This window comes from Coenobita brevimanus, chromosome 14 (genome assembly GCF_032717465.1).
Source record: "Coenobita brevimanus isolate Jiangsu-jjx chromosome 14, ASM3271746v2, whole genome shotgun sequence".
In the NCBI taxonomy this organism is placed as follows: Eukaryota; Metazoa; Arthropoda; class Malacostraca; order Decapoda; family Coenobitidae; genus Coenobita; species Coenobita brevimanus.
The window spans coordinates 31,898,495-31,913,932 of NC_136967.1; the positions used below are offsets into that span (position 1 = coordinate 31,898,495).

General features: G+C 43.5%; 1 protein-coding gene across 1 annotated transcript in view; it reads right to left on the bottom strand.

Annotated features, from left to right (window-relative positions):
* The window catches only part of LOC145390339 (F-box DNA helicase 1-like), a 187,566-nt gene that overhangs the window by 69,554 nt on the left and 102,574 nt on the right, over nucleotides 1-15,438 (bottom strand). Inside the window, exon 9 of the mRNA XM_080265297.1 lies at nucleotides 14,245-14,331. Within this exon, the coding sequence (XP_080121423.1) occupies nucleotides 14,245-14,331 (87 nt within the window). The remainder of the gene's footprint in view (nucleotides 1-14,244; nucleotides 14,332-15,438) is intronic.

Consider the following 15,438-nt stretch of genomic DNA (forward strand, 5'->3'; position numbering starts at 1 on the left):
AGCACATGATAATGCGATAACTTTCATAAATTTATAATCTGAAAAATAAATCAGGAATTGCAAAATTAACAAGTCTACTGTAAAACTAGTACAACAGTAGGATTTAGTAACTCTTACAATAACCAATACTGTATTATAATCTGGTAGGTACTTAAGTTAAACAAATTCAACAACATTAATTAATCACTCCACTTTAAGGAATTGTTGAACATAGAGGATGGAAGTAATGGGAGTATAAGTGGCTGGGGAATGGCTGGGAGAAGGAGGGAGGTGAGAAGACAGGAAGAAATCAGTAGGATAGAAGTTGTGGAAGCAATGAAGAAAGTTAAATCGGGGAAAGCCCCAGGAATTGATGGAGTGTGTGGTGAAATGCTGAAGCATGGGGGAGAGATAGTAGTAGAATGGATGTGGCAGATGTGCAGATTGGCCTGGGAGGAAGGTAGAGTCCCAGAGGATTGGAAGTCAGGTATAATTATTCCCTTGTACAAAGGAAAAGGGGAAAAAGAAGTGTGTGGTAATCATAGGGGAATTTGTCTTCTTAGTATAATAAGAAAAGTGTATGGTAGGATACTTATTGACAGAGTTAGAGAAAGAACAGAGAAATTAGTTGGAGAAGAACAGGGAGGCTTCAGGAAGGGAAGAGGTTGTGTAGATCAGATATTCATTCTTAGATCTTTAGTGGAAAAGTTTCTAGAGAAGGGAAAGAAGTTCTATGCGGCTTTCATGGATTTGGAGAAAGCATATGACAGGGTGGATAGACAAGGATTGTGGAAAGTGTTAAGAATATATGGAGTAGATGGGAAGTTGCTGAATGCTGTGAAGAGTATGTACGATGGTGCGAAGGCTGCAGTGCGTGTGGATGGTGAACTAAGTGAATTTTTCTCTTTGAAAGTTGGGTTGAAACAGGGATGTGTCATGTCTCCATGGTTGTTCAATCTGTACATGGATGGGATAATAAAAGAGGTACAAGGTAGGGTAGTGGATGTTGGAGTGGCCCTGGTGAGAGAGGATAGTGTTTGGAAACTCCCTGTACTGTTGTTTGCAGATGATACTGTGTTGTTGAGTGAAGACGAAGGGGAGCTGCAAGGCTTGGTGGATGAGTTTGGGAGAGTATGTAAGAAACGGAATCTAAAGGTGAATGTAGGGAAGAGTAAAGTGATGGTCTTTGAGAGAGGTGAAGTCAGTGAATGTACAGCGAGGTTGGATGGTGAGGAATTGGAAAATGTGAGTACGTTTAAGTACTTGGGTAGTGTGATGAGTAAGGATGGAGGTTTGGAGGGTGAAGTGCTTGAAAGGGTACAGCAGGGAAGAAAGGTTGCTGGTTCTTTGAAAACAGTGATAAGAAACAGGGAAGTGTGCATGGAAGTGAAAAAGTTACTACATGACAGTATTGTGATATCAACTCGGAAGTGAAGCTTGGACGTTGTTGGAAGGACACAAGTCAAGAGCGAGAGCAGTGGAAATGAGTTAAGAGGAGCCTGTGGGGTCGCATGGAGAGACAGGCTGACAAATGAGGATATAAAGGAGTGTTGTGGTGTGGATGTGGATGTGATAGGAAGCGTTATGAGGAACACACTGAGGTGGTTTGGCCATGTGGAGAGGATGGAAGGTGAAAGATTGACGAAAAGAGTGTGAGTGAGGTGGAGGGGGGAAGAGGAAGGGGGAGGCCGAGGATGAGATGGAGGGATGGGGTGGAGAGGTATACGAGAGAGTGGGGTGTGAGTTGGGAGCAGGGCAGTGAAATGGCGGGGGACAGGGCGACTTGGAGGCGATTTGTTTGTGGCCACCCCAAACGGGATTGAGGCATCTGGCAATAGATAGATAGATAGATAGACAGTAATTACCGATTTATGTGAAGATATGCCTTTGTTTATGAGTGCGATAATTTTGATAAAAAAGCAATGATTTTAACGAGCCGGGTAAGTTAATATGGGTTTGGGAATCTGGGAATGCTGCTCAGCTGGTGACTGCCAGGCCAGCTTCCCACCTCCAACACAACATTACCACCTACAGATGAGTGTTATGAATGTTTTATATGCTTAATAATGTGCAGTCATGTTATTTGCATACTATTTGCTCTTTCAGGTTGCTTTCTCTACAGTTCAGTAATACAGATATGTTTGATGCGTTTAGTATCGTATATTTTTGCTTGAAAACTTACCTTTGATGGGGGTCCTTGAACCCAGCCAATATTTTGCCATTAGCAATGTGTTTCGTTATACGAGAATTAATTATACGACTATGCCAACTGGAACCTAACTGCTCGTATCTTCGGGACCTCTCTTGTACAGGGTATGAGGGAAAAGAAGGATGTCTGTTAATGCTTTTAAATATACACCATACCAAAGCTGCAGATGTGGAGAGAGTTATTTTGCTACAGTAGGACCACCATGACGATCTGTGTGCTCTGTTTATAATTTTTTTGGCACTTGCAATCACCATTTAAATCTTACAGCAGTTCTACAGTGATTTATGTCAGTGTTGAGCCTGAATAGCTCTACGATGGATAGCTACTGCCATTGAGCACTCTTCATTACACCAAGGCTTCTTGGGTGTAGGGGAGGTTTATCTCGTTGTACAGTAAAAAAGCTTAGGTGCTGCACTGATTACTGCGCCCATTAATGCATCATTACGAAAGTTTATATCATTGATTTTTTTTTTTTAATGTGAGGAAGAAGGAACCAAAGGGTAGGAGCCTGCAAAACAGTTCCTTCCAAGAAAAAAAAACAAAAATACAAAAGAGACCCAAATTCACGATCCACTCATTTCGAGATGCCTGGACAAACTGTTTGAAAGACTGGAGATCATAGGAAGTAGGAAATACAGACAGAGAGAGACAGTTCCAAAGTTAACCTGTTGCATAAATGAAAGACTGGGAGTAATGGTTAACTCTTGCATTAGAGAGTTAGACAGAAATGGGATGATAGTTTGTTGCTAGACGGGTGCTACGCACCTGTCGTAGAGGTGGAGGGATGCAAGCAGACAAATCAGAGAAGCAGTGACCATGGAAGTAGCAACAGAAAAGAGATAAAGAGGCAACAGTGTGGTGAAGAGACAGAGGTTGAAGGGAGCCGGTAAGAGGAGGAGAGTTAATGAGATGAAAAGCCTTTAACTCCACCCTATTGAGAAGAGTTGTATGTGGGAAGCCTCCCCACACGAGAGTTGTAGTCTACATAGGGGCAAATAAAACCCGTATATAAAGTCAACAACTGTGCAGGGATAAAGAAGGTAGGGAAGTGGGCTTAGCACACCTAACCTCTTGGAAGCAGATTTTACAAGAGATGCAACATGATCTTTCCAAGATAAATCCCGAGTGAATGAAACCCCAAGCATGTTCAAGGATAATGCAGAATTGACCTGGATATTATTAAACAATAGTGGATACTCCTGTGGAAGATTCTGTTGGGTTGATAGGTGTAAAAACTGAGTCTCTGATGCATCAAAAACATCAAGATTATTTTTACCCCAGTCAGAGATACGAGCAAAGTCAGACACTAGGTGTGCCATACCCTCATCCCTTGTTTGTTGAAGTAACTGCTGAGATGGACGTTGTGGGAACTGAATGGAAAGGTGAAGAGTGGAATCATCAGCGTACGAGTGGATAGGGTTAAATGTACAACTTAGATCATTGATGAATAAAAGGAAGAGAGTTGGTAACAGGATAGAGCCCTGAGGACAACCACCATTGACAGATCTAGGAGAAAAACGATGGCCATCTACAACAGCAGCTATAGAACGACCAGAAAGGAAGCTGTAGATGAAGGCACAGATAGAAGGATAGAAACCGTAAGAGGGAAGTTTGGAAATTAAAGATTTATGCCAGACTCGATCGAAAGCCTTTGAGATGTCAAGTGCGATGGCAAAGCTTTCGCCAAAGTCCTGAAAGGAGGATGACCAGGAGTCTGAAAGGTAGGTGAGAAGATCGTCAGTGGAACGTCCCTGACGGAACCCATACTGACGATCAGAAAGAAGGTTGTGACAGGAAAGATGCTTTAAAATTTTTCTGTTAAGAATAGACTCGAAAATCTTGAGACACAGGATATTAAAGCAATTGGACGATAGAGGATTGGGAATGGTCACCCTTCTTTGGGACTGGCTGACTGAAAGCAAACTTCCAGCAAGAAGGAAAGGTACAAGTTGAAAGACAAAGGCCAAAGAGTTTGCCTAGGCAGAGTGTTAGCACAGAAGCAAAGTTCTTAAGGACAGACAGGAGGGATTCCATCAGACCTATATGCCTTGTTAGTATTGAGGCCAGTGATGGCAGAAAATACATCAGCTGAAGAAATTTTAATGTCAGCCATGAGGACGTCAGAGGGGGGAAGTGATGGAGGAACAGCACCGGAATTGTCTAAGATGGAATTCGAGGAGAAAATCTGAGCAAAGCGATCTGCTTTATTTGTAGAAGAAATAGCTACAGAGCCATCAGAGTAGAAAAGAGGAGGGAAGGATGATGAGATAAAGTTGTTAGAAAGGTTTTTGGCGAGGTGCCAGAAGGAGCAGGAAGAATTCAAGATGAAGAGTTGAGAGCATTTAGTACAGATGAAATTATTTTTGGCAGAGCACAGAAGAGACTTAGCACGATTCCCGGCAGAAATAAAAATAAAGATAAGATTCAGGGGTGGGTTGGCTTTGGTACCTTTTATAGGCCCTCTCCTTGTTGTTCTGGTGCCAATATTGTTTCCCATGACTGGTTGTAGTTTCACAATATTGTTGTATATTACATATAAAGTTGTTTATTCATAATTAACAATGTGCAACGTAGTATGAATGATAAACAAACAAAAGCCATTTCACCGTAAAGTGTGGCTTGGGATAGGATACGCAATCAGACATTTTCGTTTAATAAAAACCTAGAGTAAAGGGAAGGCGATAGAGAAATGTGAATTGTATATATGTTTAAATCTTGGGGGAAATATTTACCTTGCTGGTATACAGTAATCCCTCTAATATCCGAATGCCCAATATCCGAACATCCCCACTAACAGGACATAATCATCCCAGGATCCAATATTCCCAAAATGGTCCGAGGGGGGGGGGGGATCCCGCCCGTAATTTGAACTTGGCGTGCGGGGCGCGGGACAGCTTTGTCGTGGCGCGTCATTCCTCCGACGTCCGCTAGAGCGCCCCTGCATCCTCCCCACTTTCCGCCTGTCTCTCGTCGTAAGTGAATGCTCATCGTCATGGCTGCCCACGTGCTCGCTTTTGTGGTGGTGCCTTACCTGCTGCAGACACTCCTGCTGCTCTCGTGCCTCTCCTTCGTGTGTGTGATGATGGCCCTGCCGCCTGAGAAGAGGAAGAGAGTGGTGTTGACTCTGGAGAAGAAACGGGAGATATTGGAGAAAGTAGATGCGGGGTGGTCTTCTTCCCGCATCCTCTGTGAGTTCAACCTGGCCCGATCTACTTTGTTTGATATTAAGAGATCCCAAGACAAACTCATGCAGTACACGGCTGACTTCTCGTCGAGAAGCAAATGCAACGTGGAGAGGAAGGTGATGTTTACTCCCAAGTTTGCTGAAGTCGACCGCTCCACGTTGATTTGGTATTGACAGCAACGTGCTGCTGGTGTGATGGTACGTGGTACGGAGCTGAAGGCTGCTGCTGAGAAGTTCGCCAGGCTTCAAGACGCCCTAGACTTCAAGGCATCCGGGGGTTGGCTCTTCGCATTCAAGTTACGGCATGGCCTTACCAACCGTAAAGCTCATGGCGAAGCTTTGGACGCTAACAAGGATGGAGTTGACGAGTTTCGGCACAACATGAAGGGCTTGATCGACAGGGAGGGCCTCACTCTCGGTCAAGTCTACAATGCTGACGAAACTGGTTTATTCTATCGCTCTTTGCCAACGAACGCTCTAGCTGAGGAGATGGAGAAGCATGTACCTGGCCGCAAGCTCTCCAAGGAACTAATATCTGCTTTGTGTTGTGCCAATGCTAACTACTTTATTGAGGTGCATAATGTACATGGTCAGTTATGATACTTCTATTCATATAAAAATCCCAGTTGTCTGTGGAGGTTTAGCATCTCTGATTTAGCTGACTCGGCGCCACACCCAGAGGGGGCGCCGGCAGGCAACAGCAGAAAGCAGGTATCATTTGAATGAGAGGGACATATAAACTCTGAGCTCTCTCAGTGTCGCAGTTGTATCTTTATGTGGCCAATAAAGAGAGATTTAATCCGCTCAGTTTCAGTTCACCTGCACACGCTACCTTCTAAGTTCCTTCAACAGGATTCTACACCGATTCCCACCATCTCCAGTGTGTGAGAAGACGTTTTGGTGGAGTGTGTCAGCCGGAAGTGACTTTGACCAGGAGCAACGTTAACCTTACTTGGAACTGTGAGGTCACGACTCAGGTGATATATATAAATTGGTGATCAGCTGTGGGGTTCCAAGCTGATATATTAGTGACTAGTTGAGGAATCCATACAGCCAAAATATATTTTTGGTGGTTGCAGTGGCGGGATTCCTGCCTGCTGTTACATTGTTGCGGAAAGCATTAGAAAAACTGTTATTAAACCAAGGCTTTCTTGCAGTTGTTAACCCCTTAAACGCGGCCGTGAACAGTCGCGCCCCCCCGAGTGGCGGGGTTGTATCGCGGTCTGAGTACCTGTAGGAAAATATTCGCCAAAAATCAGAGATTAACCCTAGAACATTATACTTGGTATGGCAGATAGTACTTACATTCAGCTTTCTCCAGAGACAGGTGTTGAGCCTTCTTGGACTACCCAAGGACTTGTGGAGACTTGCAAAGTTGGGTAACCAAATCTTCACTTTCACACCTCCAGCAACCCAGTTTCCCCTCTACCACAGCCTCATTCTGTCACAGTAAACTTTATACTACAACGTAAAGGTAGTCAGGAATCCGTATTTGTACAATAAGCACTGAAAATAAGGCTAAAATCAACGAAGCGTACGGCCGACATGCAGTGCGGCGGCGGTCTTCCCGTCACTCAACAAACATTTCCATTTTCACAGCTAAAAACATGTATACTACATTATTTTCAATCATATTACTTCCCAAAAGATCACCACGGCGCGCTTTTTATTCTGCCTTACGCCCGTCACTTTATTCTCGTTCTTGTCGGCCGCTTGCACTGACTCGGAAGAGCTAGAACTCGCCATAATGTCACTTTGAAAGCCTGCGGTAAACTGACGCTAAACAGGGGCAAACCGTGAGAAAAAAAGCTAGTGTTACAACTGGGGAAACAAGCGTTTCCTATTAGCATAAACTGCTTGTGAGAGGAAAGCGTAGATTTACAGTTCTGAGCACTCAGAGCGCTGCCATGTATCACAGCCAGGCTGGCAGGGGCCGTGGCGGGGGGGGGGGGGGGGGAACGCGATACTTGGCAACAACGGAGGTCAGTGGTACAAAGGTCAAGTGTGCTAAAAGTAGCTAAAGGGTGGTGGTACTGATAGACAATACCAGCTGGAACCTACCTGCCCGCGCTTATTCAAAATTTACTAGAATCGCAAACGCGACGATCCGCGTGTAAAGGGTTAAAGGATATGAGAAAGGAATGTATGTTTCCATGCCTGAGAGAATAACCTCCGTAATGTGCAAGACACACTCTGATGGCTCCCAGCCATGGAAGCAATAATCATTCCAGGGAAAATCAAAGAAGTACTGTACTGCCTGAGGGGCTCCCAATCCGCAGCTCCAAAGTGCCACAGATGACGTTTCTTTGGAGGGTCGACAGGCCGTACTGGAGCGATAGGACAGGTTAAGGTAATAAGGTTGTGATCGGAGGAGCCCAATGAAGAGGAATGATGTGTGTATGCAGAAGGAATAGTTGTATGGATGAGGTCATGTATGTTGGAGCTCTCTCTAAGGTGGTCAGGGATATGGGTAGGGTGCCATACAAGCTGCTCTACGTCATTAAGGATAGAAAAGATGTAGGCTTGTTCACCACGTGGATCAGTGAAAGGAGAGAAGAAACAAAGGTGGTGGTGAGCATTGAAATCTCCTAGAATGGAGATTAGAAATCTCCCAGAATGGAGATTTCAGAGAAAGAAGAAATGGATAGAGTGTGTTCCATTTCTGAAGTAAGAATAGTCGAAAAATTTCTGACAGTCAGTACAATTAGGGGATAAGTAAACAATGTAGATATATTTAGTCAGAGAATGACAGGAGAGCTGAAGCCAGAGAGTAGAGAATTCAGAAGAATCAAGTTCAGGAATACGAAAGCAAGATAAGTCATTGCGTACATATACACAACAGCCACTCTTGGCTTTGAAGTGAGTATAGAAAAAGTGGAAGGATACAGAAAAGGGTTTGCTGTCAGTTGCCTCAGACAGCTGAGTCTCAGTTAAAAACAGAAGGTGAGGTTTAGAAGAGGAGAGATGGTGTTCAACAGAGAGACTGTTAGAGGAAAGGCTGTGAATGTTGCAGAAATGACGAAGAGTTCCAGGCAGCTTGTAGAGTCGCCACCGGGATAGGGGCGGATGGGACATTTATGGTCCCCCCTCCCCCCCGAGGACTCCGAGGCATGGTTTAAGTATGCTACTGTATTTTCCTTTTTTTAATTTTGAAAAGGAAGTGTAGTGCGCACTGTGCATGTAGTTTGGTGCTGACAGTTAGAGAAACTTGTATTGGAGGGCATGCTGGCCTACCCACTGTGTTACTGAAACAATGAACAAGTTCAGCAAAGGGGGATGGTCAGGAAATAGTCCTGAATGCTGATGAAACGGGAGCACCAGCACTCCCTATCATCAGCTTTCCACCCACCTTGGGAGTATTGCCCTGCTCGACTAGTGCTGCAGTCTACTCCTCATATTTGTGGGAAGACAACTGATGATTCCGTACTTCATCCATCCATCATCCAATCCTACATTGCCCCATGAGGAGCGTAGGAGCCCGGGGCTAGGCAGTTGGTCCCGACATTTAAGATGAGAGTGACCTGCCTCACTCATCCCTGAGTGGCATTACATGAGCAATCAACTCCAACTACCCCTTGGATATAAACCTTCACCAGCTCAATCCAACTGGAGCGCAATAATTACCCACTAAACCACCAGGCACCAAAATTTGGTTATATGGTTACCACTCAGTGTAGTAAATGGTTTCTTGGTGTACAGGAAACCATTTGGCTTGTCACTTACTGTAGAGTCACCCACAGAAGGAAGAGGAAAGAATGAAGGGAAAAGACAGAAGAGGGAGTGTAAAGTTACCCGTAGGAAGAAGGACAAGGAAAGAATGAAGTGAAGACACAAGAGGATAGACGGAAAGCAGGATGAAGGAGAGGAAAGGGGAGACACCCGACAGCAGCACTACACTGAGTGAGTGGATGGTGAGCGCCCCCACCTACCACAACTGATTCCATACTTTCCAATCAAAATTAGGAGGCAATTTCTATTTTGACATTCTTGTGGGATGTTGTGGTGGTATTAAGATACTGAATGCCATTACAGGAGGTCGGAGATCTCTACCAAGGTCTGGTGGGACTGTCAATGGTAACTGTATGAGCAAGACGGCACTTCCAAAACAATGGTTAATTGTGTATGTACAATTTGTCTGTGGTATATGGTATGTAACGCTTTCAGACCAGATAATGAAGGTACTAGAGTGAGTTCTAGAAGGTATGATTATAGAAAGAGTGAATTTTGATGAGTGGTAGTTTGGGTTTATGCCAGGCAACGGGACCACTGATGCCATATTCATTGTTCGATGGCTTCAGGAAAAATATATAGGAATGAAAAGGGAACTCTATTTTGTTTTTGTTGAATTGGAGAAGGGCTTTGACAAAGTCCCTAGAGAGGTGGTGAGGTGGGCAAAGGAAAGCTTGGGATCAAGGAGTGGCTGGTGAGGGTCGTTATGGCCATGTATGTGGATGCTCACAACCAGGTAAGGGTGAATGGAGATTTGAGTGATGAGTTTTCTGTGAATGTCGGTGTGCATCAGGGGTCTGTCTTGAGCCCCTGGTTGTAGTAGTAGTAGTTGTTCCCTAGGAAGTCTGGCCGAACATCCCCGAGTCCCTAAGGAAGGCCATGGGCGAGACTGGGCTTTCCCACAGAGCTCTCAAGGAATGTATGTTGTGTTATTGGCTCAGGCGATTGTGTGAAGTGCGGTCTGCCATAATGTGCTTAACCCCTTAACCGCGGGGCGTCACTTTCGTGACGCTTGGGAGCAAGGGATCATACCGCAGGGCGTCGCTTTTGTGATTCTGTGTTATTTTGAATTCACCCGGGCTTCCAAGTGGGGGCTTGTATCATCTATCAGTACTGCCAATATCCAACACTAGTCAGCACTCCTAATCTCATCTGTACTCCCATCCATTGTTGACAATTTAGCCATTTCTCCCCGTTCTTGACTCCCCTCCCTACCCCTCCTCCATTACCCTATCCTCTCGCCTGCCCGGCCGTGCTACGCTAAGTAAATCTTCCCTGGAATTTTTCACTGATTTCATCCATTGAAATAAGCCCTATGCCCTATTCTTATACCAAATAATATATACAAGAAAGAAATAAGGTAAGTGAGAGTGCCATACACCTGGAATGGGCTAATTATCACCTGACAACACCTCACATGCACTCGTTCGCTAATTTTCGCTGTTTTTTTCCACTTGAAATATGCTGTATAATCTACTTTCGTAATAAATATACATGTAAGGAGGGAAAAGAGAAGCCTAAGTGATATTTACATTCACCTGGAACTACCTAATTTATAATGTATTGTCTAGATTTCCTGCCAATCATTTCAGTGCTAGACATAGCTGTTTCAAGAGCGAACATTGGTAGCACTGAATATCCCCTAAGTAGGCCTCTACCCCGGCCCTCCGTTATCAGTTTACTCTCATCTTCTGAAGTAGAGGTACGTCTGTTTCTTCTTGCTGACTTCAGGGACTTTTTCACCCCCATGCAAAGGGCCCTGTGACCTTTACCCCCTACTAAACCTCGTGTGGAAAGAGGTAAAGGGCTGACAATTGATAAAAGAGTGACTACGATCTTTCTATTGAGTAAAACAGTGCAAGTGGAATTGTAAATAATGTGTAAATAATGTGTAAACAGCAAGTGAAAGTAATGAATGTAAATATACGTGAACAATGGAAAATAGTTTTATAAGTTACTTCAAGTGACCGTGCATAACACAGCGTAAATAAAATAGAAATGTAAATAACGTAAATAAAATAGAGAACGTAAATAGAAATGTAAATGAGTAGTATTATAAGAATACAAGTATATACCCTAGGAGTAATGAAAGTGAAAGTTTCGCTCTAGCATGTCTGAATACTATGAGTTATGAGAGTGAAGATGAATGTGACATTCACTCTCAATGCTAGTATACAGGACGAGAAAGTGAATGCTACGTATTTTACTGAAAGAAATTGAATCCCTACAGTGACAATAAACTAATACTACTGAAGGAAACTTATGGATAAAGACTGTAGATATATATAAGTTTTATATAGTAATATAAACATAAAGTGTGAGGGGTTTTATGAATAATAAATGACAGAGTACCAAGAGCAAACTAGCATAAGTGCGACGGTCAGACGCGCTCGTAATTTTCATTGCTTTCACAGTGGGTTTTTTTTTGGAGTATGGATCCCAAACTACTTGAAAATCATAGAGTAGTGTTTATAGTGTTAATATCTGGCTGTGGTAATCATATTACGGGTTGTCGGGAAGTGTAAAGTGGAGACTTCGTTACCCAACTTCAGAGGTCTCCACAAGTCCTACGGTAACTGACGAAGGCTCAACAAACATTCCAAGAGAAAGCTGAAGGTATGTGCCATAAGCATATGTAATTTTAATATTCTAGGACTAATAACTGATTTTTGGCAAATATTTTTTGAGAGTCTGTCGGAGCCCGAATAACCCCGCGGCACACGCAAAACATCGGTAAACATGCCCACGGTGTAGGGGTTAATAGTGTGAGGTGCTATGTTGCATCCTGGACAGGCATCAACAATAGAGTTATCCAGCCTCTTCTGATAACTCAAGAGGACTGAATGACGCCCACATCTCAGCCTGGCCAGGTGAACCCTGTCCGCAAGAGGGAGGTAGGATTCAGAAGGGTGGAGATCAGGAGGCTGTGCATGGTCCCTGGAGACTAATTTCTTGAATCATTAGGTTGGATTATTAAGTACATCAGGTGTTGTGCTCAGAGGCGAAGAAAGCTGAATGGCTTCTTTTCCGGTATCCAGAGCTTTCATGGATGAAGATATTGAATGGGAGTTTGCTTCCCAAGCTGGCAAGTCAAAGTCAATTTTACTGGCTGGCTCTGGTGATTGGTCTCCATCCATGAAGTGGTTCATGTTATGGGTGGCAGCCATAGTGTTTAGCCTTAGGATTTTGGAATGTTTGCTCTCAAGGTGGAGTGTCTGGAGATAGGATTTAACTCCGGCAGACCACTGTCACTGATATCCATAATATTGTATCTGTATTAGGTGGGACCTTGTAAGTGGATTCCAATAGTGCAGATGTGTTTGTGTGGCAACTGTTATGGTCTGTGGGATTTGGGAGTCATCTGTATCAGCTGCTTTGGCAGAACTGGTTTTTGACAGCAGCTGGGAAACAAGTGAGGCCCATACTTGGATTTGTTCATCTACACTAAGGGATGACATAAGAATAGTTACCTAACCGTGTACCTCTGCATGTTCTGCTGGTGTCAGGTGGTGTTTTGATGTCAGTGATGAGGTGGAATGATGGAAATCTGTGGGTAGTCGTGCCATAGAAAGCCTAGACCTAGTTCTGGTGGGTTCAGATGAAGGCATCTGATGTGATGGGAAACAGTTGTCCTGCATCAGCTGAGAGTGGGGCACTGCTATATGACTCATAGAATTATCACCCTTTATTCTTTTAGTACTTCACTGATTGACTTTTTGCTTATCCTCACCACCTTTAGTGACATAACCAGCTTCCAGGTACTTGGGGTATTTGTTGGAGGTAGATGGATAACCTCCAAAGCAATTTTGACACATGAGAACAGTAGTCATATACAGTATTTCTTTGTTGGATGTTGTTTGGTGCATCATGAACAGTGGATCACCCTGGCATGGCAAGCATTTGCTACATGTTCTATTCTTCTACATTTGCTGCAACTTTTATGGGACCTGATGTAACCTTTCACCAGCAGTAACTGGTTCCAGAGAGTGATCTTGTGGGGAAGGTACGAGTATTTGCACCAAGGAGGCCAAGCTTTTTGTTTTGATGAATGTCCAGGATATTTGTGTCAAGAGCCTTTTTTAATGATGAGACAAAATCACGAAGTCCCTGACTATTAAAGAAGTCATTAGCCCTGTCAAACCTAATCAATAATGTTTCAGAAGCTGGAACAACCTCACCTGATGATGGACTCGTGTTTGAAATGCCCGGACCTACAGAGATGCTTGCATTGTGTCTACACCTATCTGCTATTCTGAGGTTCCTCCTATTGTCTAGCAATATCCTGCCATGTACCACTGTCGCAGTCACTCATGAATCTGCAAAACTCATTTGATTCTATTGCCCAGGATGATTTAAAAGGACTAGTAGAAACATGGTCAGGTAAAATGCTTGGCTCTGTAACTGATAAGCCTACTCCTGGCACTACCACATTCAAAGTCCCACCTCTGATTTACCTGTTGCTGGGAACCCTCTAACAGGAGATGGCTGTGACAGAACTGCTTCAAAGCGGCTTTGTCCTCACACACATTTCTCTCACTCTCAGCCACTTCTCTGTTTTCTTTCTTTTTCATCAAAGTACTGCTTCACTCTTTTCCTGTACCACATACTAGGTTCCTCTTGCAACATGACCAATGGACTGATAATCCTAAAACAGTGTTCCACTATGCTTGCTAATAATAATATACAGTTTTACTGAGGAAGGTACCGGCCAACCTCTCTGTATGACCAACCATTATGCAATATTTTGCTTTTATATATATATATATATATATATATATATATATATATATATATGTATATATATATATATTTTTAATGATTGCCACTTTCACTTTTATGATCACTATGATCCAACATGAAGCACCTTATTTCAACTTACAATTGTTGATTTTGAGTGAAACAATCCCTATGCTTGATACATGATCAACTGTTTTCCAATCAGCTTCCAGGAATGTACTATAACCCAATCATACAGCAAGGCTGGTCTTAAAATGAAGTTATAATAGACTCTGCTACTGAAGAACCCCAACCCAATTTCATCCACCTGATGCAACTACTACTGATGACCCCCAACCCATTTTCATTCACCTGATCGAGAAAGATTATTACCCATGGCAAAGTAGTCTCACCCATCTTAACTCACCTGTTGCCAGCTTTTTCCTTTTTCTCCAGGAATGAAGCCACATGGCTGGCATTGATGTTGCTGTCCAACTTCTTAATAGCTGCAAATCTGAGGAATAACACACAGGCAATACTGAATTAAATTACAAACCTGCAACAGGGTAATGGATATTACTGATACAGAAGCCTGATAAATTTCAAACTATAGCAAAGAAAACAAAGCCAACATAATACCAGTCAAGATAAAAGCAAAGTTCTATACAGTACACTCAAACTTTGATTAATGCAGTTTCCAAATGGTTTCCTGTTCACCAGGAAACCACTTACCACACTGGGTAGTACCCATATAACCAAACTATGACACCTGGTGGTTTTGTGGGTAATTATGGCTCTCTAACCGGATTGCGCCTGTGTACGTTTATATCCGAGAGGTGGTTGGGGTTTACTGTTCACATAATACCACTCAGGGATGTGTGAGGCTGGTCATTCTCATCTTAAATGTCAGGACCAACTTGTCTAGCCCCATGTTCCTACACTTCTCATGGGACATTACAAAATTAGATGATGTATGTATATATGTTGGCAATAGCCAACACCTACTTTCGTCATAAGATGATCCACTGGTATACATGGACAGTAATGAGGAGGATGGATGGTGAACTTGTTGAACGAAAGGCAATGATAGACTACGTATGTGTGGATGAGCGAATGAGAAGACAAGTGTTGGATGCAAGAGTGTGGAGAGGGTGGGGGAATGGAGTCTCGGACCATCATTTAGTGATGGCCAAGGTAAAGCTGCAAAGAAAATGGTTGAGGAGACGAAGGGGAAGACAGGAGGAAACAGCTCCTGTGAGAAGAGTGGAGAATTTGCAAGACAGTGAGAAAATGGCAGAGTATAAGAGCATAGTGGAAGAAAGATTGGGAAGAAATGAGCTAGACCAGATGGAAGGGGTGGAAGACGTATGTAAGATATTTACAGAAGAGATAGGCGCAACGTGTGAGGTGGTTTGTGGAGTGAGGGGGGATGCAAGGGTGTGCAAGGGACAGCATGGTGAATGATGAGGTGAAACGAGCTGTGGAACAAAAGAAGAAGGAATGTAGTGAATGGTTAGCGAGCAGAGGTAGGGGAGAAAATGAGAGAGAGAAGAGAGAGGTATGTGAGTAGGAGAAGGGAGGTGTAGAGACTGGTGAAGGAGAGTAAGATGAAAGTGGATGA